At 41.6% G+C, this 25958-nt stretch overlaps 1 protein-coding gene across 3 annotated transcripts in view; it reads right to left on the bottom strand.

The window, feature by feature from the left end:
* The window catches only part of TET1 (tet methylcytosine dioxygenase 1), a 135784-nt gene extending 121708 nt beyond the window's left edge, over positions 1-14076 (bottom strand). For all 3 annotated transcript variants that reach the window (XM_027530769.1, XM_027530770.1, XM_027530771.1), the window contains exons 1-2: positions 13813-14076; positions 1240-3266 (exon numbers count right to left, since the gene is read on the bottom strand). In XM_027530769.1, coding sequence (XP_027386570.1) covers positions 1240-3144 — 1905 coding nt within the window. In that variant the 5' untranslated portion in view covers positions 3145-3266; positions 13813-14076. The remainder of the gene's footprint in view (positions 1-1239; positions 3267-13812) is intronic.
* Between the last annotated feature and the right edge of the window lie 11882 nt (positions 14077-25958).

Here is a 25958-nt window from a genome sequence, read left to right as displayed (position 1 = left end):
ACCCATCACAGCCAGATAAGTAATAAATAAATATTTAAAACAAAACAACTTAAATGTCACTGATACACAAGGGCTTAAATATCTGATCTCTAGTTTATAATGGCTTAGTCAAACAGAAAGTCAGCATTTTTGAACAGATAATTTAAGTCCAGAATGAAATAGAAAAGGTTGCCTGAATTTAAGTTCATAATATTTGAATCTATTCTACTATACTCATATTCATAGTAGACTCAAAAAATTTCAAGTGAGTAATCTAAAAATCATAAAACACCACAGTTGACAGGTATTTAAATTTAAGCACGTTTGAGTATTAACCAAGCTCCATAAAATTCCTTTAAACAAAGTAAGTCAATGAATACTTTGACTACCTTAGTTTCATAACTGTAATAGTAAGTATGAGTGTTATTATGTATATATCATTTTGGACTTTACAAACAATTTTCGATTTTTGATCACCATTGAATCCCAACAATCCTGTGAGATAGGCAGAGCAAGTGGAAATCACCTGCCAAAAGTTGAAGCGAAAATTCTATTATTGTTATACCTCCAAGGCAAAGTTTCAAGATAAAAGATAGAGACAATTTTATTCTCTCAAAAGAAAAGTTTATTTCCTCTGGTTCCTCAGGATGCAAGGCATTTAGTGACTTTGTTCCACTCCTAGTTTTTAAAAATGTAGCTTTCAAAATAAGACACACTAAAATAAGGCACAGTGGAAATCTTTCCAAAACGACATTTCACACAATTTCCCTATTCTCCATCAAAACCTATGATGGAAAAACTTAATGTTCTAGCTTTCTGAGACAAATTCTAAAAATAAGCTACTGTATCACTCAGTGTGCAAGACATGCCTCAGGTAGCTCCTCAAATTCCTCTAGATAACTTAAAGCAACATTTTACCAAAGCAAAAGCATGTAATACTGAAGCAAACTCTCCACATGGATTTCCCTGGTGGTCCAGTGGTTGAGAATCCACTTGCCAGTGGAGGTGACAAGGGTTCGATCCCTGATCCGGGAAGATCTCACGTGCCACGCAGCAATTAAGGCGAAGCACTACAGCTGCTGAGGCTGGTACACTCTAGAGTCCCTGCTCACTGCAACTAGAAAAAGCCTGCATGCAGCAACAAATACCCAGCACACCAAAACAGAATACAATTTTTTAAAATTATTTTTAAACAATAGTCTCCAGAGATCACTCTACCAAGTTTCACAGGTGTCCCCAGCCCTTTGGGTATTTGCTTACCTCCAAAGACACAATGACAGATGGCTTCTTTTTCAGTTCCTCACATTTCCTCTTCTTACAGATCTGATGGCTGTTCTTTCTATTCTTACAGTAAGTACATTCACCACAATTGGTCTTCTGCTGGCAGGGCTCACAGACCCCACATCGCTTTCGTTTCTTCTTTTCCAAGGTAGGTAGCAGAGTTGTGTAGGAAGGAGAAGAGGTACTAGCAAGTGGCACTGGCCTAGACACCACTGTGGTGTTGATGTCAACCAACCTGGTGGCGCTGATCTGGGAGCTCCCTCCTTCCAATGTGCTGGGACTCACCAGGGGGAGCTGGGCAATGCCCTGTGGAGCCGGCTGAGGTCCTCTCTCAGGGGCTAATGTGAACCCCTGAGTGTGAGCTGGCAGAAAGCTTATATGAACCTTCTTCTCATTTTCTATATTGTTCATAGGTATTACAGGAGGTACCAAAATTATCTCTGAGTTTGATGATGGTTGAGGAGTGTGACCTGAACCCAAAGGCAAAATCTGCATAGTGCCCGGGACCTCAAGCCCAGATGAAACAGTGCCCTGGGGCTCGGGCCATGCTGGTAGAGCATTACAGGTAGCAACTGGGTTAAGAGGGGCAGGAAGAAAAATAGGTGGGTCTGAGGCAGTACCACCACCCATACCAAGGACTTGTTGATTTAAGATAGCACCAAAGACCTCTCCTTGGACTGGAATAGCACCAGGAATCTCTGGTGGGTCTGGAGTCTCACCCAAAGGCTCTCCATGAACTGGGTTAGCACCAGGAACTTCCCATTGATGTGGGACAGCACTAAAGGCCTGTCCTAGGACAGGGGTGGTATCAGGAACTTCCTGTTGATCTGGGGTAGCTCTGAGTACCTCTTGATGATCTGGTTTAGCACCAAGGGTTTCTTGTTCTGAACCTGCCAAGAGGAGTTTTATTAATGAGGTAGGATATATCGACCCACCAATAGACAAACAGTTTCTAAGGTCCAACGCAGGTACAACCTTATTAAAGCTGGAGGTGGGGCAGCAATCATGTTCACTTTTGATGGGATCCAGGTAAGAATCAGACAGCTTAAGAGATTCTACTCGTGAACCCAAATCTTCTAACTGAATGCTGGGGTTTCCTTCAGAGGTAACCTTGAGGGCTGCTCTTTGGAGCAAAGGAACACAGACAGTGTCCTGAGCAAACATTCTAGGGGAATCACTGATATTATTCAATGTCTCTCTAGAGAATAGTCCTTCTCCACCACATGTCCCTTCCAGTGACCCAGAAAGAATCTCTGCTGCAGGGTCACTAGGAGTAGAGCAAATTATTTTGGAATCCTGGACACCTTGGGACCAAGACTGGGTTGTCTCTTGGCTCTCGTCTTTAATGAAAGATGCATTTTGTATGCCAATTAGCTTCTCTATGTCAGGGGGGACTGGGGGGTCTTGCATTGGGACTGAATCATTTTCTGAGTGCTTTACTCCCATGTCTGTAAGTACCTTATAATTACACTCATGTTGCTTTCCTAGATTCTTAGGTGGTGGAACTTTCTTGGGTCTGGCTATGACCATTGGGGGTTGGGAGAGTCGTCTGCTAAGAGAGGTGCTTCGCAGAGCCATTGTAAACCCATTGCAAGTTAAGGACTCTGGGTTCTGAAAAAGAACCTCGGTCCTATCCAAATTCATTCGTGCTGCTCCAGCTCTTGTCAGAAGGCTTCTGACTGGCACAGTCAGTTTGGGTTCTGTTTTTTTCTTAACATCTCTTTCTTGCACGAATTGCTTCAATTTTCCAGGGCTCACAGTCTTGACAGTCGCCACATTTTTGTTGGCTGGCTTAGATCCCTTCTTCAGTTGGTTGTTTTTCTTCTTGTTTAGATCTTCCCTCCTGACTAATTTGGAAGGTCTTGCGTGGCGAGATCGAGACATAGCTATGAAGTAGGAAAATCTGAAAGGGCATGAGGGACAGAGTCATTGGTCCTTTGGAAAGTCTCACTTCAGAAGAGAATCTGCATGCACCATGGTTGTGCTCAGTTGCACGAGGTTTTGGTCTGAAATAAAAAAAAACATTGGCAATGAGTCTTTTTTCTATGTAGTCTCTCATTTGAAATAGAATATTGGAACTTCCCTGGTGGTACAGTAGATAAGAATCTGGCTGCCAATGCAGGGGACACAGGTTTGATCCCTAGTCTGGTAAGATTCCACATGCTTTGGAGCCACTAATCCCATGTACCACAACTACTGAGCCCGAATTCTAGAATCCATATGCTGCAACTATTGAGCCCCTGTGCCTAGAGCCCATGATCCAAAGTAAAAGAAGCCACCACAGTGAGAAGCCTGTGCACTTCAAGAAGAGTAGCCCCTGCTTGTCGAAGCTAGAGAGAGCTTGTGAGTAGCAACAAAGACCCAGCACAATGAAAAAACTGTTTAGAAAAGAAATGGAATATTCACTAGCAATTATTAATTAAAATTAAGAAACAATATTTACCACAAAACCAAAGTATAATAGACACAAAACATGCTAAAGTACCCTTTAAACCTTGGATTCACAAATAAAGCTCCTTTAATTTCTGTGACAATTGATTAAGTTAATGAAATTCTCTGAATAAGCTAAGCATGGGGGTTTCTTTAAATTAGAAGCCACAACTATTCTAGTTACAAGTAGTTTAAAGCTCAAACCTAATCTTTACAAATGTGAATATTTAAAAGTTACCTCTTTATCCCTTAGTTCCCCAACCAGGTGGCGAGGGAAGGAACCAGGGCCACGGCAGTGAAAGCACAAAATTCTAATTACTGGACCACCAGGGAATTCCCCAAAAGATACCTCCTACACCCTTTTCTCAGTCCATCACTACCCAAGCAGGGTATTGCCTGTTGGACAGCAAAGCTGCTAAAGCCAGAGGAAGAAGAGCTTACATTATCCAGGAAACTCTACTCCTGGAGACACAATAGTATTAATAGCATATTTCAGTTAACAACCTAAATTTTTCAGACATGTTTCTAATAAGCAGCCATGTTTAAAAAACAAATTGACTATATGAGGATCTTATCTAGTTTGTTTCACTTTTTCTATTTCATATTCAGTGCTCCAATGGCACCCCACTCCAGTACTCTTGCCTGGAAAATCCCATGGACGGAGGAGCTTGGTAGGCTGCAGTCCATGGGTCACTAAGAGTCGGACATGACTGGGCGACTTCACTTTCACTTTTCCCTTTCATGCATTGGAGAAGGCAATGGCAGCCCACTCCAGTGTTCTTGCCTTGAGAATCCCAGGGACGGAGGAGCCTAGTGGGCTTCCGTCTATGGGGTCGCACAGAGTCAGACACGACTGAAGTGACTTAGCAGCAGCAGCAGCAGCAGCTCCCATTTCACTTGGTTTATGTTTTCCAATTTCTCCATCTCTTCTTTTTTTTTATATTCTTTTTAAAGCTTTTATAAAGCATAGTAGAAAAGCTCTTGTGTGTGTGTGTGTGTGTGTATATATATATATAAATCATACATATAATATATACCTTTTAGAAAACTTATGAATTTTTGCCTAACTAAAAAATTTATAACATTTTGAGTCCAGTTGTTTGACTTAGCATAAACAGAATGCTAGATTTCTAATTTAAAATAGACATGCAGCAAACAATAAAAGTTTACTGTATACCATAGGGAACTATAGCCAATATCATATAATAATCTGTAAAATAACTTCAAAAATAATATGTGTAACTGAATCATGAAAAAAGAATTCTACTTTTTGAAATTTAGTAATGTTTCTGTTTTTGACAGTTTTTCTAAATGTTCTATGGACATCTAATAGCAACATATGAGATACAAAATTTTAAATATATTTGTGTAGGATATAAGATTAATATAAATAGAAATCTATTATATTTAAATTATTAATGACATCATTCAAGATACTCTTCTCATTTTTTTCTACACTTGATAAAAATATTCTCAGAGAAATGTTAATATGTTGCACTATGATTATACATATATTTATTTTCCCTTGTTTTTCTTCTGATGTAGCTTTATTTATCCTTGTTTCTTTGTTGTTAGATATCTAGAGGTTTACGATGTTTATCTTCTTTGTGAATTGTACTTTTTACCATTAAAAATATTCATTTAAAAATAAATAAATTTAATTTAGAATCTACAAATTTTTAGTTTTATACACACACACAAAAACAGCATAAAATCTGGGGAGTTAGTATCACCAGATTAGGTTACACATAGATCTCATGGGTCTGTAAATATCTGAGTACCTCCTCAGCATAAGGAAGGCATTGTCATGGGGACTGTCCACACCCAGAAATGATGTCCCTCTTTCCTCCTTCACCCAACTTAATCCAAAGACTGCTGGTTCTAGGTTCTCCTTGGTGGCCCAGTAGCTAAGACTCTGTGCTGTCAATGCAGGGGGCCAACATTTGATCCCTAGTCAGAGAACTAAATCCCACATGTTGCAACTAAGGGTTCAAAAGCTATAACTAAAGATCCCACGTGCTGCAACTAAGACCCAGTGCAGCCAAATAAGTAGATAAATTAAAAATCCAAAGAAACAAAGACTGATGGTTCTAAAGCCCTTCTACCAAGGGTCCCAAAATTTTCATGCTGAATATCTAAGCAAGGAAATTGGAAATAATGAGAAAATGAGATAATACAAACAATAAAGAATAATAAATCAAGCAACTATTATTTGAAAGTTCAGAAAAGAGGAGAAAATGAAAGGGGACTGGCCAAGAACCATCATCAAATTGCACTGTTGTCTCCTCAAATGGCCTGACTCTGACCTCAAAGAGATGGGAATACCAGACCACCTGATCTGCCTCTTGAGAAACCTATATGCAGGTCAGGAAGCAACAATTAGAACTGGACATGGAACAACAGACTGGTTCCAAATCAGGAAAGGAGTACGTCAAGGCTGTTTATTGTCACCCTACTTATTTAACTTATATGCAGAGTACATCATGAGAAATGCTGGGCTGGATGAAGCACAAGCTGGAATCAAGATTGCCGGAAGAAATATCAATAACCTCAAATATGCAGATGACACCACCCTTATGGCAGAAAGTGAAGAGGAACTAAAGACCCTCTTGATGAAAGTGAAAGAGGAGAGTAGAAAAGTTGGCTTAAAGCTCAACATACAGAAAACTAAGATCATGGCATCAGGTCCCATCACTTCATGGCAAATAGATGGGGAAACAGTGGAAACAGTGGCTGACTTTATTTTTCTGGGCTCCAAAATCACTGCAGATGGTGACTGCAGCCATGAAATTAAAAGACGCTTACTCCTTGAAAGGAAAGTTATGACCAACCTAGACAGCATATTGAAAAGCAGACACATTACTTTGCCAACAAAGGTCTGTCTAGTCAAGGCTATGGTTTTTCCGGTAGTCACGTATGGATGTGAGAGTTGGACCATATTCTCCGGATGTGAGCGCCGGAGAATTGATGCTTTTGAACTGTGGTGTTGGAGAAGACTCTTGAGAGTCCCTTGGACTGCAAGGAGATCCAACCAGTCCATCCTAAAGGAGATCAGTCCTTGGTGTTCATTGGAAGGACTGATGTTGAAGCTGAAACTCCAACACTTTGGCCACCTGATGCAAAGAGCTGACTCATTTGAAAAGACCCTGATGCTGGAAAAGATTGAGGGCAAGAGGAGAAGGGGACAACAGAAGATGAGATTGTTGGATGGCATCACTGGCTCAATGGACATGGGTTTGGGTGGACTCCAGGAATTGGTGAGGGACAGGGAGGCCTGGCTTGCTGCGGTTCATGGGGTCACAAAAAGTCGGAGACGACTGAGCGACTGAATTGAACTGAACCAAATGATCATCAGTCTGTGGTGAAATGAGAAAAAAAAAGAGGCTGAGTACACCTGAAACTAACACAACATTGTAAATCAATCAGTGAAAAAGTGAAAGTGTTGGTCTCTTTGTCATGTCCTGACTCTGCGATTCCATGGACTGTAGTCTGCCAGGCTCCTCTGTCCATGGAATTCTATAGGCAGTAATACTTGAGTGAGTTACCATTTCCTTCTCCAGGGGATCTTCCCCAACCCAAGGACTGAACCCAGGTCTCCTGCATTGCAGGCAGATTCTTTCCTATCTAAGCCACCAGGGAAACACAAATCAACTATATTTCAATTTTAAGAATAAAGAAGTAAAAAAAGGCATGTAAAGTTTTTCATAAGCCTGAATTAATTTAACTAATGTCTTCCTTTTTCTCTTATTAAAATTTCCTTTCTAAACATATAGAGTGCTTCCCTGGTATCTCAGTAGTGGAGAGCCTGCTTGCCAATGCAGGAGACAGGGGTTTGATCCCTGGTCTGGTAGTATCCCACATGCCTCGCAGCAGCTGAGCCTGTGTGCCACAACTATTGAGCCTGTGATCTAGGACCCAAGAGCCACAACTACTGAGCCCATGAGCAGCAGCTCTGAAGCCTGCTCACCCTAGAGCCTGGGCTCCCCAACAAGAGAAGCCACAACAAGGAGAATTCCCAGCACCACAGCTAGAGAGTAGCCCCGCTTCCTACAATTAGAGAAAAAGCCAAACAGCAATGAAGACCCATTCTTAAATTCTTAAATAAACAAAATTTATTTTAAAAGTAGAAAATTCCCTGGTAGTCCAGTGGTTAGGACTATGTACTTCCATTGCAAAGGGAAGAGGTTGCATCCCTAGTGTGGAAGGTAAGATTCTGCAAGTTGCATGGCCAAAATAAAAATTTTTTAAAGTAATAAAAGTCCTTTTTTTGTGAAAAGGTGGAGATGGGTTTTTTTCTTTTCTTTTAAAATTATTACCTGGTACAGTAAAAATTTGACAGTCCTCTACCATCCTCAAATTTTGGTTTTGTTTTGGTTGTACTTTTTTGATCCAGGTAATCCTGGGATACACTATTTGGTTTTGTGGCTAGAGATGGTGTTGCATTAGAAAACCCTCCGTTTCAAGCTGTGATCACCAGCTGTGTCCTTCAGCAAACTATTTAACAGGAGTCAAGTTTCCTGTGTTTGAAATGAGGTTGTTTGGGGGAACCAATGGGCTTCTCTGGGGAAAACCTAGTGGTAATGGTTTCATCCTTTTGATATCTGAGGTAAGAACAAAGACTTTGAAAATAGATGTGGGTTCAATTTCTAGATCAGAAACATTATCAGCCATGTGATTTTGACAAATTCCTTGGTCTCTCTCTTCCTCAGTTTACTTACGTATATTAGAATAAGAAGCATAATAAGAACTTTCCTAGCGGTCCAGTGGTTAAGACGGCACACTTTCAGTGCAGGGGTCATGGGTTTGATTCCTGGTCAGGGAAATAAGATTCCACATTCCTTGGGGTATAGGAGGAAACAAAAGCATAATAGTACTGACTTTACTGGGTTACTATGAGAATAAAATGAGATGATCTATGAAAAGGCTTAGCACAGAGCTGGCATATAATAAATGTTTTATAAATGAGAGCTTAAAAAAAAAAAGTCTGCCTACAGGCCAACATACAAAAAAAAAGAGAGAGAGAGAGAGAGAGAAAATAAATTTAATAGTAGTTATCATTATTATAGAACCAATTTAATTCTGAGTCTGCCGTATCCTGCAAAATAAGATCTAATTCTTTTTTTCTGTCTTCACCTAACACATTGTAGGCCACACGCTATAATAAAAGATCTCAGAGCACAACATTTAGAGTTAAAGCATTGAGCCTTTAAGAAAGATTTTTAAAATAGACATTAGTGATAACATTAACCACAAGAAAAACAGCATTTTGATACATCTGTGCTAAATACAAATACTAGGCTAAATACAAATCCACTTGAATTCTTAGCATTTAAGCTTACTGCTTTTCCTCCTTTCTTAAAAAAAAACAAAAAACAAAAAAACTAGCTCTTTTGCTGTGAAAAGCTGTAGGATATTTTCTCCAAAGACCACTGGTTTTCACACCACCATTTTTAGAAAACAAAGACATTCCAATTCTAATCTCCAGAAAGTCAGCAATCTTTATAAGGATGTATTTTCAGATAATAAAAAGCAATCCATCCCATTCAGTAGAAATTCAGAAATTCAACAATATCGGTATAAGCATACTTTATGTCTTATATCGGGATTACATGGCTAAAAATTATTAGGGGCATATAATCTAAGTACTGCAATCAGTCATGAAAATTAAAATTTGTATGCTGAGGCAAGTAATCTGTATATGCCAGAGGGTGTCATGGGATCTGCTTTTGAAAGTAGTTTATAACTTGATCTTTGTCTCATATATTCTTTTATATTTTTTAATGGAAGTGCTTTAGAAATTCAGACTTGTAATTAAGATAATGTTTACCATTCAAACCTTATCTCCTGAAAAAGAGCCTGTCAAGGAAATGGAAAAGGTATGAGCAACAGGGATTGGAAAGATGTGGCCTCTTTAAATGATAACAGCATTTTTATGAGATCCTGAAAGAGGCCAATGACCCCTAAAAACCCAACTGCAGGAAAGAAACCACTGGGTACCACTCAGCTAAAGAAACAATCAGAAACAAAATAAGGATTCCCACAAGATCTTAATTTTATCACTTGACTCCACTGATGAAATGTAACCCCTTTTGTGATAAACTAAGTTATCCCCAGGGCTGAACTCTGAGAGGAGAGGCAATAAGCTTTTTCCGAAATTTGGGAGGTGGGGCGAAGGGAGGGAACCTATTATATTATATAGATTCATATTTAAATATGGAATTTTCTATACATCTTATTTTCCTTATTAATTTATAAACATTATTAAATGCTTTATTTCATTTTTGGGGTGCTTTATTTTTTATAGAGTACTTAAGTCATAGAAAAATATATTTACAATTGAATACTAATTCCACTTCCGTTTTTCATTTCTGATGAAAACTAACATTTCAGTATTTCTCAAAAATCAGCTTTATTCTACTCTAAAGTATATCCTAGAGTCTGAGCGCACGGAAGTAGCTACAGGATAACATGATTGGAACAGAAAATAAGAGAATTATGTCCTTGTTATCAAACATACATAGGAGGTCCCAGAGGGGGCCTACATGCAATTAATTGATACTATCTGGTGAGCTCTATGTTCCTGGAGGAGAAAACAAAGCAAAATGAAACAAGCAAAACTTCCAACAACTGTGGGATGCAAAGCATCACTTGGGTAACTAGTATTTTCAGCAGAGGGCATCAAGATCCCCAACCCATAATAATTTCCCCCCCCTAAAGTGTCCTTGTGACATAAGGGACTGGAGTTGGAGTAGTACATGAGATCGAAACATTACTGCCCAGGAGATAAGGGCCAACTTATAATTTAAAACATGCAAAGAGATTCTAGCCCAAAATAGAAAATCGAAGGTTACAGAGAAAGTGGAGAAGAGGCTAGATCGGGTCCCAGGGCCTATGTGTATATCTGCTAATTATTCACACATAATTTAAACATAGCTAACCAAATTGATCAACAGGATCAGACTTCTGCCTCAGTATTATTTGAGTTTACTAAGTAGTCTTTCCCTAAAGAAGCCTTAAAAAGGGGAGATGGGGGGAAGCAAAAACAATTTCTGATGCAATCACCTTGCCTAGAAACTGAAAAGCTGTCTTCCTAAACTGTATCAGTCGTCTGTAAAGGACAATATTGACAGTACTGTGATAGAAAAATCTTCTCCCACCTACATCCCTCCTCCTTCTGGATCTCCTAGTCCCCTGAGGCAGGAAGTGGCTGAACTGATGTAACCATCCAGCCCACATGTCAATTTAAAATTACACTGCAATCCTTCCCACCACCAGTAGTGGCCAAAAGAGTGGTGAGTATTTGCATACATAGAGCTAGTTTCGAAAGAAACTCTGATTTCATAGTCACTCCATTCAGCTTCTTAGAATTTAAAGGCTGCTGCACTTGACTGAGAAATACAAGACTTAAAGCATTTCTTTTTAAAGGGCACCACTTCGCTTAGTTTCCTCCAGTAACTAAGTTCTGAAGGAAAAGGAGGTGGGCGGGCTGCTTGTAGTTCCTAGATAGTTTTCTACCACAGGAAGTGTGAGAGCTCTCCGCACATGGAAAGACTGTGGAGGGAAACTCAGTAGAATGCCAGCAGATTTAGTCAAAGTCTCCTTCCATATGTAAAACACCCTTGCTGCCCTGCCGAGAGCGAGGGGGGAAAAAAGCCAAAAAGGGCCACAGAAAGGGAAGGGATAAGTTAAAATGGAAAGAGAATGACCCCGCCAATAACAAGAAAAGCATAAAACATGTTGAGAAGAAGAGGGAAAAGCAGAAGGAAGAAAATGTCTAAAGGAAAAAAAAAAAAGCAAAAAAGTAGAGGAAGGGGGAAGAAACATGTAGCAATAAAGCTAGAATATAAAAAGACAACTGGATCAAAACACAAGACTAAAGTTAGAAAGATGGAGGGGTGGGAAAAGAGATAAAGAGTAGACGGAAGGAAAAATACAGAGGCAAAGAAGAAGGTGGGGGAGGGGAGGGACAAACAAGATAAAGAGTGGAGGAAGAGAAACAAAGGGCAGGGACAGAGGTGATCCAAAACTCCAACCCATCAATTCTAGAAGATCCGAGCTGGGAGCCATAGTTAACCTTCGGTTAAATGGTAAGCGCTGATCCAGGAGTTCTTAATATGAGCTACTAGTCTTTGCAAAGAGATAGGGGCAGTGGATACTAATAACTCTCATACTTGATTCTGAAGTTTAATTGAAATAATAACATGGTTTTAAACACTGTCATACATTGACAACCAAGCTAATTAAGATCTCTTAACTGGGGAGTGAAGGCACTTGGGTTTCAACCTGTGTAACCAACGCAAACCAGTAAAATCAGGAAATTCACTCAAAATCAACGTTACCTGAGGCTTTTAGTTCTCAGAAACAACGCTGACTAATCCCCAAACCTCTCCTTATCTGCATAACCCGCCTTGTTTAACTGTACGCATAAATTCCTAATATGTCTTAAAAAGTTCTCGCCCTAACCGGTTCACAAGCACATTTTCCAAACTCATTTTGGCATCCTGAGTGAGGCCTAAGGAGGCCGACATTTTTAAATTTTACTTTATAACATTGAGGAGAGGGGAGGTGGAAAGGATGGGCACTTTGCAGTTCAGAGCGGACCTGAGGTTGCTGCCCTGTAGCGCCGCCCTTAACCGTCTGGGTGCAGCGCTCAGACTAGACTGTGCACCTAATCGACTCCTCGCTCAAAGTCTTGAAACACTTTTCAAACATGTATTTATAAACTGATCATTACTGTATTATGCAGCTCATTTTGTGCTCAAGAGTGGAGCCGGGGAGTAGGGGAAGAAGCAATGGGCAAGTTGGAGCTGGGGGAAAGACTCCCACTTCAAGTAATATTCTCTTGTTGATACATTAATTTTTATTGGGTCAGAAATGCCCAATTTGTGTTCCCCATTACAGTGGGAGGTATACTGTGAAGGGCCAGCAACTTCCCGACCGCTTTTTTGTAGAGACTGCGCACAGCCCTTAGTAGCTGAATCGCTTTGGGAGTGTGGGTGAGAGGGAGGGAAGGAAGAGAGGCGAGGGAGTGAGGAGAGGGAGAGAGACCTAGCCCAGTCTCTTCCCGACACGTGAAGTGGCGGCGGTCCCTGGCACCCCCAGACCCGGCCCCTCACGTGCCGTCCGAAGTGTCCCGGCACCCAGCTCGGCACATCTCCCACCCTAGGGCCCCACTCCAGGATTCCGTGCTAGTGATGCGACGGCAAGCCGGCGCTTTCGGCGACCGAGAGGCGCCCGTAAGGGTTTTTAGAAGGCCATTTTGACAGAACACTATTCTATTCCCTACTCCCTTCCTCCCGGATCCGCAGAACTCCAGGTCAACCTCTGGCAAGCCTCTCCTGCTACCTCCACTCCAAAATTTTCGTCCCTGAAGCCTCCTCCCCGAAAAGCTCAGAGAAGGCAAGTGCCAAATGTTCTCCCAACGAACTGGCCCCCTGTATTAGCATGGGGGAGGAAGAAAACTTCTTTTCGGGACACACTTGAGTGTGGGACAGCCCGGGTTCCCCATCCGAAACTTGCCCTAACTCTTCGCTCTCCTCAGCCCGAGGCGCTCAGACCTCCGTTTCTCCTCTGAGGGGCATCAATCACGGGCACAGTCGGGGAATCACCCCCTCCCAAAGCCACGCTTGCCCTCCCGGCAATCCTCCCGTTTTCAGCGGAGCCCGGGGTCCTAGCCTGAGGCGCTGGGCTCTCCCCACCCGGCGTCCCAGCCCGGCCTCAGGGCAGGCGACCGCGTCCTCTGGCCGGGGGCATTGTTTACCACCCGCAACAAAAGCGCCCCAAGCGGCCTTGGGTGGGGGGTCGCCGCAGGGAGTGGGCCCATCCCTGCGACCCCCGCGGCCCCGCGGACACGGAACCCCGGCGCACGTCCAGCCCCAGCCGTGCACTGCCCTTCGCAACCCCTTCCGGCCTCCGCGTGTGCCTCCCCAGACCCCTGCCCTCTGTCCCTCTCCCAGCTCACCACTGGCCCCCTCAGGCTCCGAGGACTGCGCGCGTTCCCCCGGCTCCAAGCCTGCAGCAGCCCTCGGGGAAACTTTCCAACTTGCGATCGTCCCCACAACTTCGGAGTCAGGGGCCCCGGCGGGCGCGAGGGGCGCGGGAGGGCCCCGGGAGGACACCTACCGGCTGCCTGGCAGGGTCAGGGCCCGAGCCCCCGGGGTGGGCGACTGCTTCCCAAAGGTCCACAGCGCAGAGGCAGGTAGAGTTGCATGACTGGGGCGGGGCAGGGGGGCGTCCGGGGGGGCAGACCCGGGAGCAGAGGGCCCAGCGGCTGCGCGCACAAAGCGGCGCGGGAGCGGGCTGCGCTGCCGCTCCCCGCCAGGTCAGCCCCCCGGAGCAGCACTGTCTCCCCAGGACAGACCTCAGGGAGTGAAGCTGGGGCTCTGCCTTCCCTGGACCCTGCTCTGCTGAGCGAGAGGCAAAACGCGAGCTGGATTTCCCTAAACTGGAGCTGGACTCTCCTGTGGACCCTTACCCCTCCCCTTGGCCCTCTTCTCTCCCAACCATTTTTTTTTTAAAGGTCAAAGGAGAGTATTGGAGAGGGAAAACGTTATCAAGATCTTCTTGTCATGATATATATATGTTTTTTTAACTAGGTACTCTGGGGCTGAGAGAAAAGTTTTGGGGTCTCTGAATTGAATGTTTATAGATACATTAATGGGGATGCGAGGTCAGAGATGCCACCATTGAGCAATATTTGGGTCGCAAGCAATGGAAAACTGCCCTCAGCACCTTAGAGAGAAGCCAGAGAAGGGTTGTGTTCCCTTGACTCAGAGCTTGATGTCTCAAGTGTCATCATAACATTTTTGTTAGTTATTTGCCTTTGTGCGTTGGTGGTATTCATTTTCCCGATGAAGAAGACATAGGAATAAATAAGTTTTCATCATTAAGACGAATAACCAGTGCCAGTATACCAGAAGTAAGACTGACTGGGGCGTTCCAATTTCTCCCGAAGTGTCTGATGGGCTGTTGCTTCTTCCAGCAGACAGTTATTAAACAGACATGGGAATCTAGATCTTTAACGGAGTCACAGTGGTAAGGAACATAGAAATCATTCCTTCCAGGTCAAATTTCAATGGAAGGGAAAAGACTACTTGTATTGCCTTCCACACCATTCTATCCTTATCCTGAACATAATTTTTATTCTTTGTTATACCTGCTTTAATAAACATAACCAGATTGTTCTTTTGAGAAAGATTCCTAAACTTTCAAACTTTCTCACTGATTGATTCATTCAAATTTATTCTTGAGCTAGGAGCTGGGCGTACAGAGTTTAATGCAATTTGCTTCCTACCCAGGAGGAACACACATTCCAGGTTTGCAAGCAGAGCAAACGAACTGCTCCACTGCAGTATTTTCAGGGCTACAGTCAGATAAATACCTTGATTGGAGAAAGAAATGTGGTTTTTAAAATAAAACTTCTGCAAAAATGCCACTCTTCTTAATGTTTGCGAAAGCCTAATTGTCAGTATCTTGTCAGAAACAATCTCCTAGGACCGAAATGAAAAGAATGTTGGGAGAGTTTGACTCAAAACTTAATTTTCTTAAAGAACAAAGGGAGAAAGGCTATCATGAACTAGCAATATCCTGGCTTTTGTCAATTAATTGAAATGATTTACTTTAAAAGGTATTGAGGGGCTTCCCTGCTGGTCCAGTGGCTAAGACTCCCATTGCAGGGGGCTAGGGTTCGATCCCTGGTCAGGGAACTAGATTCCCTGTGCTACTACAAAGATCAAATACCCCACGTGTCCCAGCCAAATAAATTATTTAAAAAAGAAAAAGAAAAGCTATTGAGATGGAAAAATCACACAAAGATATAGAGAAATGTCCAAGACAATGCTTATTCTCTCCATTTCATAAACATTATTTGAGTCCATACTGTGTGCCAGGCACAGTTTCATACTTTGGGGAAACAGCAGGAAGCAAACTGAAACCTCTTCTCTAGTGGTGACTTGGTGCTTGTATTCAATAATGGAGTATTCAATAATGGAGTGGGGGCAAGGAGAATAAAAGCTAGAAAGCAGAATACACATAATGTGTTAGATGGTGATGGTGAGAGTGGGAGGAGGGAGAAGGAGAGTAGGGGACATTGAATCCTGGGGAAAGCTGCAATTTTAAATCCAGCAATCAGCTCATGGAATAGATCTGAAAGAGATTAGGGAGAAAGCTGGGGGCGGATTTTATGCTTAGGAAGGAGCAAATGCAAAGGCCCTGAAGGTGGGTTTGTATCTGTGGTGACAAAACAATTTCACTGTATTTCACAATGGTAGAAAATTGGAAACTGAAACTTCCCTGGTGGTCCAGTGGTTAAGACTCCACTGCAGGGAATGCACGTTTGATCCCTAGTCAGGGAACTAAAATTTCACATGCCATGTCCAAAAAACAAAATTCAATTAAAAAATCAGAAACTGAGTAACAGTCCATTAAAAACAAGGGAAAAAACAAGATAGATAGGTCCCGATGACCAAGTCTGAGACAAGTTTGAGTTTGGAAAAGAGGTTTAGCTTGGAAAAGCAAATTTGAAAGTCATCAGCATGTAGATGACAATGAAAGTCACCTTGGTATCTGAGACTTAAAACATAGCCCTAGCAAAATCTGTTTCATTTGAACCTGTTAGAAAAGGGGTCTGATAATTATAACAGACACTAAAAGGTTGAATAAATTGTGGGAAACTAAACAATAACATGAATCTACCCAAAGAGAAGAAAAGAAAGTGCAATTCTTTCCAGACCTCAGTATCAAAGAATAAATATTTAAGCAATTTCCTACTATCCTTACCCATTCTTAATAACAAAGCAAGAATTCCAGTCTTATTTCCAAAAACCTCTCTAGAAGAGAGAGGTGAAAATAAGGTAGGTATAGGATCTTTGCTTATGTAACTTCCTAAATACATAACTGTAATTTCAGCTTAGTTGCCCTGTTTACTAATTAACTTCACTAATGTCCTCTATTGGCAAAAAAAAAAAAAAAAGATTTTTTTTTCTGTTGGCAATTTTTTTTTAATTTGGCAGAACTAACTGCTGGTGGAGAACTCTTACACATCCATAAAAGTAAAAATTGTGCAAACAACTAGGAAAGACAGACTTACTATTCTCTATAAGGAGAACAGGCGTGGATGGATGGATTGATAGATGATATAATGATATAATAGTAGCTAGAAAAGAGTTAATAGTCCCTTGGTGATGTGGGACACTAACTACAATCAGAGAGGTCCTGGAAGAGCAGGGGAGGATGGGCAAGATAAACCTGTGCTAATAGGTCAGCATCGAAAAAGATGTAACGCTATCAATTCTGCTAGAAGTCCAAGAAAGCACGGAAAACCTAGAGTTGAAAGACCCAAGGGAATTCTCAGAGAATTTTCATGGAGCAGGTCTGCAGGAATTGACATTTACTTGTCAGTTTACTGGCAGATGCAGACCCAAAATCTTTTTCTCACTCAAGTTTCTAAACTGTATCAAAGATTGTCAAGAAAACATAGGGTACATATAACATATGGTAGGTACAAACCAAAAGACACCTCAGTTGAGAAGGTGGTAGAGGAAATCAAATTGATGTTCTGAAGGAGAAAAAATTTTAGGCTTGCCAAATTGGTTTTGGAACTGGTTTTGGAAGGAAGTGGGAAAATTAGCATACCTTCACAATAACTATAGAGAATGAAGATATATTCTAGTTATGATAATGAAACAAGATCTTTTATTATATAGTCAGCTTCCAAAAGAACCATATCCTTTGGACTTTCCTGACAGTACAATAATTAAAACTCTGAGCTCCTATTACAGGGGGCGCTGGTTCTATCCTTGGTTGGGGAATAAAAGATCCTACATACCTAGAGTTGTGGCCAAAAAAAATTTTTTTTAATTAAAAACTAAACATATCCCAAATCAAATCAAATCAGTGTGGTCAAACTCAGTCTGTTTTGGTAAAAACTCCTTCCCTACTTCTATGACAAAATTCAGCCATTTTCCCCATTTATGCCTTGTCCAGCAACTTTAATGATAAACTTTCCAACCCACTAATTCATTCATCCTCTTAACCTCTCCAGAATTTAACCTATCCTGGAAGCATCCTGATTTGACTTCTACATCCACATCATCCATTTTCTCTACTGTTTGCAAACAGCAGAATTCTGTGAGGGCCTTAGACAGCTTTGACATCGTAAGACCTAAATCTGCATTAGGTCTTTATTTCTCCTCAGCAATCACTATTTTGGGAGCTTTTGAGTCTCTTCCTGCCATGAGATCTGTTTTAAGCCTTTATTTTCTTAACCTCCAAAGCTGTCCACAGCCCAGGCTGTCAAGAGAGGCTCTTGATTTCTTTTTTACTTCTTCCAGTTTTATTGAGATATAAATGACATATAGCACTGTATACCTTTAAAGTGTGCAACGTAACGATTTGATTTATATACATCATGAAATGATTACCACAATAAATTTAGTGAGTAAGTTTTATCGCATGTAGAGGTACTTCCCTGCTAGCTCAGACAGTAAAGCGTCTGCCTACAATGCAGGAGACCCAGGTTCGATCTCTGGGTCAGGAAATGGCAACCCACTCCAGTATTCATGCCTGGAAATCCCATGGACCGAGGAGCCTAGTGGGGTACAGTCCATGGGGTCACAAAGAGTCGGACACGACTGACTTCACTTTCATTTTCACTTTCATGTAGAAACAAAATGAAAGAAAATTTTTTTCCTTGTGATGAAAACTCTTACAATTTACTCTCTTAAATTTTACATATGACATATAGCAGTGTTATATTGTGTTGTACATTATATCCCTAGTGCTTATTTATTTTATAATCAGAAGTTTTTGTACATTTTGACTATCTTCATCCAATTCCATCTCCCCCCACTCTCCACCTCTGATAACCACAAATCTGATCATTTTTTATATGAGTTTCTTTGTTTGCTTATTTATTTTTGAAGTGTAATTGACCTACAACGGTCTGTTAGTTTCTGGTCTACAACACAGTGATTCAATATTTCTACCTATTACAAAATGATAACCACAATAGATTTCTTTTTCATATATAGCATTTTAATTATTTGGCTGTGATGGGTCTTCACTGCTGCGTGGGCTTTTGTCTAATTGTGGCGAGTGGGAGCTACTCTCTAGTCGTGGCTCATGGGCTTCTCACTATGGTGGCTTCTCTTGTTGGGGAGCTCAGGCTCTAGAGCACGCAGGCTTCAGTAGTTGCTGTGCAGGAGCTCAGTAGTTGCGGCTCCTGGGCTCTAAAGCACAGGCTTGACAGTTGTGGCGTGGGGGCTTAGTTGCTCCATAGCATGTGGGATCTTCCCGGACCAGGGATCAAAGCTGTGTCTACTGCACTGGCAGGCAGATTCTTCACCATTGCTCCACCAGGGAAGCTCTACAATCGATTTCTTAATTACCTCTCCCTCCCTTCCTGAACAGTACTGTTTCCGTCCTTACCTGAAGTTTTTTCCCCTGTTACGTGGCCGTGCATTTTCTTGTGCCCTTCAGCCTAGTCTCCATGCTACTTTATTGAAGCATTACTACATTAATTAATCCTTCTTTTTAGTCTCTTCAGGCTCTTCTTCACAAGTACCTTCTTGTCTACTGTCTAGAGGTCTTCCATGTTTATCATACTTAGGACATGCTTTTGCTTTGTCTTACCTCCCCGTCTATCTTTAGCCCTATTTCTCTCCATGACAAATTCTATTTCATGCTGTTTCCTGTTCCTATAACAGCTATTTGTTTCTGAGTCCACTGACTTACTCTCCTGAAGTTACATTCACAACACAGCTTCTTCATTCCCTTTTTTCATCCCCCCCCTCCGCCCCCACTCTTGGAAAAGGCAATGGCACCCCACTCCAGTACTCTTGCCTGGAAAATCCCACGGACGGAGGAGCCTGATAGACTTCAGTCCATGGGGTCGCAAAGAGTTGGAATGACTGAGTGACTTCACTTTCACTTTTCATCCTCGTGCATTGGAGAAGGAAATGGCAAGCCACTCCAGTGTTCTTGCCTGGAGAATCCCAGGGACAGTGGAGCCTGGTGGGCTGCCGTCTATGGGGTTGCACAGAGTCGGACACAACTGAAGCGACAGCACAGCAGCAGCAGCCCCTACCCTACATTTTGAAATTTCTCATCCCTGGAATTTTGTGACACCTATAGGCCATCCTGGTTCTTCTCCTAGAAGTCCAACCAAAATGCCTTCACCATCTTCTTCCTCTGGCTACTTCCTTCTTCAGAGCCCTCTTGGCATTGCAAACACTTTGGATCTCCTGGTCCAGCCAACTTCCAAAGCTGACTCTCCAGCCCTGAATGTTGTGGCTGCAGTCCATTATCTCTGGCCCCTGAAGCTGTGTGCTGTGTTCCTCATCTCTTTCTTTGCATTTTCACCCGAGACATGCTGGGACCCGCTCTGCTCTGCTCTGATACTTGTTTCTCATTACACCACACGTGGTGACTTCTACCTAGCAGGCACATTAAAGCCACCTGTCTGAATTATTTCCAAATGTTTCCTTCCTCCCTTCTGAGAATTCACTTAAGGCTGTTGATAATTTGGCGAGTCTCTTCTAAACAAATGTACTTTCTCTAGCATTGTGAATAGAGGGGATGGAAAAGTTGGGACAGATACAGGTCTGCCTGGAATGTCCTTCTCCCTCCTGTTCTCTCCTCTCTTTCCTCTATATTACTCTCAATCTTGCCAGGCTGGCACACTTATCTTCATCCCTCAAAACCCAGCTCACAAAGTTCCTTGTCTATGAAACCTCACATAATAACCGAGGCAGAATTAAGAGCTTCGTAGCTCTCTCAACAGTGCTTCTGCAATAGTCCCATATCTATCATAGTACTTCTCTCTCATGCCACCCCGTTACTAAACTGTACACCTCTCAAAGGACTTCTCTTCCTTTTCTATATTTCCAGTGCTAGTTCCTGGTCCACACATAGTGATTCAGGACATAAAACAAAGCAGACACCCAATATTTGTTAAATGACTCTCAAAGGTCCTATCTAAACTATCTAAACGCTGTGACCACAATTATGTAATTCTCTGTGCGAGTCCTAAGTCATTTCAGTTGTGTCAGACTCTTTGAAACCCTATGGACTACAGCCTCTATCCACGGATTCTCCAGGTAAAAACATGGGAGTGGGTTGCCATACCCTCCTCCACGGGATCTTCCCGACCCAGGGATCGAACCTGAGTCTTTACGTCTCCTGCATTGGCAAGCAGTTTCTTTACCACTGGTGCCACCTGGGAAGCCCATATCATTCTATATGTTTGTACAAAAGAGGCTAATTTCTTGGTAATCTTCACATTGTCACAATACCTTACACATGGCAGAAAATGTAAAGTGCTAAGCAGGGACACTGTAGGTCCCTTTCCCATCCCCTCTTCATAGATATAAGATGCATTTCAAAAATATCTATCATTGCCTTAAAGTTTGCTAAAGCCTTCACCATCTGAAGACTTCTATTATTTAAAATCCACTGATAACTCAGCTCCTCTAGAAAATTGTTCTTTTTAAAAAATTAATTTATTAATCAGTTTATTTGAATGAGCTGAATCTTAGTTGTGGCATGCAGGATCTTTGATCTTCATTGTGGCTTGTTTTTTTTTTTTGTTTGGGTTGTGGCATGTGAACTCTTAGTTGTGGCATGTGGGATCTAGTTCCCTGATCAGGGATCGAACATAGGCCCCATATATTGGGAGCACAGAGTCTTAGCCACTAGGCCACCAAGAACCCTAGAAAATTGTTCTTGAACAATCCTACTAGGGAATTCCCTGGTGGTCTAGTCGTTAGAACTCTGTGCTTTCATTGCTGGGGCCTGGGTTGGATCCCTGACCAGGGAACTAAGATCCTACAATCTGTGAGTGGCCCAGCCAAAAAAATTAAATTAAATTAAAAATTAAAATTGAAAAAAATTAAACAGGAAATAACCCTACCAAACATACATAACCTCAGAATTATCTCCCCTCCTCAGCATTCATGAAGAATAGTGTTGAACTTCATTACTTTATACTCACTGATAATGTGATTTTGACACTGTTTATTAGTATTATCTATGTACACATTTTGTTTCCCCAACTATGTGAAAACTTCAGAGTAAGACTCATATCTTCTATTTCTTTTGTGTCCTATCTCTTTAGAGAAACTGATACTATAATACCCTCAATAAATATTCCTGACAGGCCAAATATTGACTGACAGAGCAATTGGATAATATATCCCATGTTATCTTCTCAGTGAAAAACACTAAGCAAATCCATCAGTGTTATTATTGCTCCAGTGTGTGAATAATATAATTGCTACTGTTGATTGAATACCATCTTTACACGTTATACTATACTTTCTAAACAAACATGGCTTTAAGTTGCCACGTAAATGCCCTAGGCTTCCAAGTTTATCTCTCTAGCCTGACTCCCATTTTTGAGCTCCAGACTATTTTGACTTAGATCCTTCACAGACTTTTTAAACTCAACATTTCCAATATTACATTACTCTTAAAACACTCCTTACCACTGACTTCTATACACACTTTCAACCCCTGCCCTACCCTGCCTCTACCATATATCTAGCTACTCCTCCATCTTCTTTACCAGCTCATCATTCTCCAACTGGCCATTAGGTATTACAGTTACTCAAGGCTGGGGCTTCCTTGGTGGCTCAGACAATAAAGAATCTGCCTGCAATGCAGGATATCCAGGTTTTATCCCTGGGTCGAGAAGATCCCCTGGAGGAGAGAATGGCAAACCACTCCAGTATTCTTTGGAGAATCCCATGGACAGAGGAACCTGGAGGGGTACAGTCCATAGGGTTGCAAAGAGTCAGACACGACTAAAGTGACTTAGGACGCATGGACATGCACAAGGCTGAGTTCTAGGTTCTCTCTCTCTTTAGCTTGGACTTAACTAATACTATATTTTCAGCCCAGACTGCTCCATATATTCACCTCTTCAGTATCTCCTCTTAGAGGTCTCTGAGGCCTCTGCATACTCCATATGTTGCTACCAAGCAACTCATTCTCTCCCCTGTCCTTTCACTTTGCCCTAGAGTAATAACAAACTGATCCTCTCCCAGTGATCCTTGCCTCAGTGAATCCATCCAGTCATATAACCAGGAACCTAGGAATTAGCTTTGATATCTCCCTTTCCTCAGTCCTTTCACTGAATCCATCACCAAGTTCTATCCCTTTCATCACTTCAGCATGTCTCAAATCCATCCACTTCTGTCCATTCCCATGGCCTTTACTCTAGACCAATTGCCATGTTTTGCAATAGTGTACTCACACCCACTTTTGTCCTATTTCATTATCTAAGCCACAGGCAGAATGACCATTTTGAAATATGCCTCACTATGTTAGACACAGCTTAACACTGGCTTCATGTTGCTTCAGGGATAATGTCAAGACTCCTAAAGTGGCTACAAGGCTGCCAGTGGCTATAAGACTTGACCTACTTTTCTACCTCATCTTACATCACAAATATCCTAGTTTTTCCCACTCCAGCCTCAATGGCTTTATTCTAAAATTGCAAGCCAATAATTCTGTTCTTGTAAACCAGTGAATTTCATTGGCAGATATGTTTTATTTTAGGCAAAGCAAGCATTTTACAGTTCTTCCGTTTAGCAGCTCCCTCTATTATCTTACCGGGGAAGGCAATGGCAACAGGGGGAGCCTGGTTAAACGAGCCGACTTAAACGACTGAAGCGACGTTTAAGTCGTGTCCGACTCTGTGCGACCCCATAGACGGCAGCCCACCAGGCTCCCCTGTCCCTGGGATTCTCCAGGCAAGAACACTGGAGTGGGTTGCCATTTCCTTCTCCAGTGCATGAAAGTGAAAAGTGAAAGTGGAAGTCGCTCAGTCGTGTCCGACCCTCAGCAACCCCATGGACTGCAGCCTACCAGGCTCCTCCGTCCATGGGATTTTCCAGGCAAGAGTACTGGAGTGGGGTGCCATTGCCTTCTCCGGGCTATTATCTTACACATTTGTCAATATAAGTGACCTGCCTGAACCCTGGAGGGGCATAGTATGGTAGTGCGTTTGAAGTTGTGATTAGTCCCTTGAAGACCCCAAACTCTTCTACCATTAGCTCTGATTCTTTTTTCTGGAACATCTATTTTTTGGCCATGCCATGGGGCATGCATGATCTTAGGTCCTCAATTATGGGATGGAAACTTTGGGTTCAATCATTACTTCCTTAAAGAAGGCTTCTGTAAACTTGTTTAGGTCATTCCTCTTTTTATGCTCTTATATTATCATGCACTAAGCCTTTTCTCAGAAATACTTATCCCAGTTTCAATTTTACATAAATTTCTCTGGTTATTTGATTAAGATCTCCCTTTCCCACTAGAATATAAACTCCCTGAAGTGCAGGGCCCAAGTTTTTATTTACTGTTATATCTCTGATATGTAGCACCTGTGTAAAAAATACCTGTTGACAACAATAAAAATAAATGAGGTCAGTTCTTTAATTTCTAGTTCGTAGAAATTATATCTAATTGTAATGACATTGAGATAATGCAGTTTGTCTTCTGAAATACTCAGAAAATTCTTACTCATTTTTCAAGGCTCAGTTCAAGACTCTAGCTTTTCCTAATGTTCCTCTCACCACCCCATCCCAATAGACCTGGCCTCTCTCCTCTTTGTACCTTATAATACTTCTTGCACACCCCTAATACTGGATAGATACTGACAAATTGTACTTTTTGTGTATACTTTTTTTGGAACAGCTTGCTCTCTTGCAAAAGTCTTTGTAGGAATTTTATCTGATTTTTATAGCTTGACCATCTAACATAATGGCTGGCATACAGTAGGTGGGTGGTACATATGTATTGGTTGGATGAATAATGATCTGTTCTGCAGGTCTAGGGGTACTAAGGAAATGAAAGGAATATAGCACATACCATAGCACTGTGGTAGGTCCTTTGCTGAAATGATCTTATTTGATATTCACATCATATCTCAGGGGAAGTATCACTCATCTTTTACAGATTAAAAACTGAAGATCAGACCTTTATTGCCTTTAAGATCACTTACCTCTTAAGTAGAGAAGCAGACAGTCATGTTTCTGTTTGTTTTCACTATACTGTATTAGAAATTTAAGGTACATCTTTGGTGGACTGTAGAAAAAGACAATTATGTTACTTTTCATTTTTTGGATACCTGATCACTAATGCCATAATTTAAAAAAAGACACCGTTTCCTAAAATTCCTGCTTTCAAGAATTCCCTGGTGGTCCAGTGGTTAAGATTCTGTGCTTCCACTGCATGGGGCATGGATTCAATCCCTGGTCTGTTCCTGGTTGGTGAAATAAGATCCCACATGTCACGAGGAGAGGCCAAAAGAAAACAAAAAATCAAACCATATAAAATATTGTACAATGAAATGAAAGGTGTAAGACCCGCCCCCTTCCTTCATGCATTCCACTCTACAGAGGTAATCTCTGCTGACAGTTTCTCGTGTATCCTTTCAGAAATTATTATGATATTTCTTCTAATATACTAAAATGCTATACTTTATATACATATAAAAGAAAATGTGGATGTTTAATTTCATGTGAAGTTGTATAGCATCTAAAATATTTTAAATTTTGTTTATGGATACATTCTACTAAAAACACAAAGATCATGTTGTATGAGTGCCAAGTTGCTTCAGTCATGTCTAACTCTTTGCGACCCTTTGGACTGGAGCCCACCAGTCTACTCTGTCCATGGGATTTTTCAGGCAAGAATACTGGGGTGGGTTGCCACGCCCTCCTCCAGGGTATCTTTCCGACCCAGGGATGGAACCTAGATCTCCTTCAGCTCCTGCATTGCAGGTGAATTCTTTACTGCTAAGACACCAGGGAAGCCCAGATTATATGTTATACATGGATAAATTATGTTGTCGTTATTCAGTCGCTAAGTCATTTGTGACTCCATGGACTACAGCACATCAGGCTTCCCTGTCCTTCACTATCTCCCAGAGTTTGCTCAAACTCATGTCCTTTGAGTCAGTGATGCTATCCAACTATCTTATCCATGGAAATTATATATGACTCCAAAGTTATTTAAGTTATAAGGCATCTCTGATATATGATGCTTATTCCTGGTAAAAATAACTAAATAAAAGTTAATGATCTGTGGTCTAAAAGAGACTAACGGAAGACTTAAAAAGACAACTAAGGTTCATGACAATGTTTGTTGAAATGGGGCCTCCTCTGGAAGTTTTTGCACTGCAATAAGAAGCTTGCACACAGCAGCTAGACAGTAGCCCTGCTCGCCACAACTAGAGAAAACCCTCCTGCAGCAAGGAAGAGCATGTT

Source organism: Bos indicus x Bos taurus, chromosome 28 (assembly GCF_003369695.1).
Source record: "Bos indicus x Bos taurus breed Angus x Brahman F1 hybrid chromosome 28, Bos_hybrid_MaternalHap_v2.0, whole genome shotgun sequence".
Classification (NCBI taxonomy): domain Eukaryota; kingdom Metazoa; phylum Chordata; class Mammalia; order Artiodactyla; family Bovidae; genus Bos; species Bos indicus x Bos taurus.
Note: the sequence above shows the minus strand (reverse complement) of the source record. Positions and strands in the feature narration are given on the sequence as shown.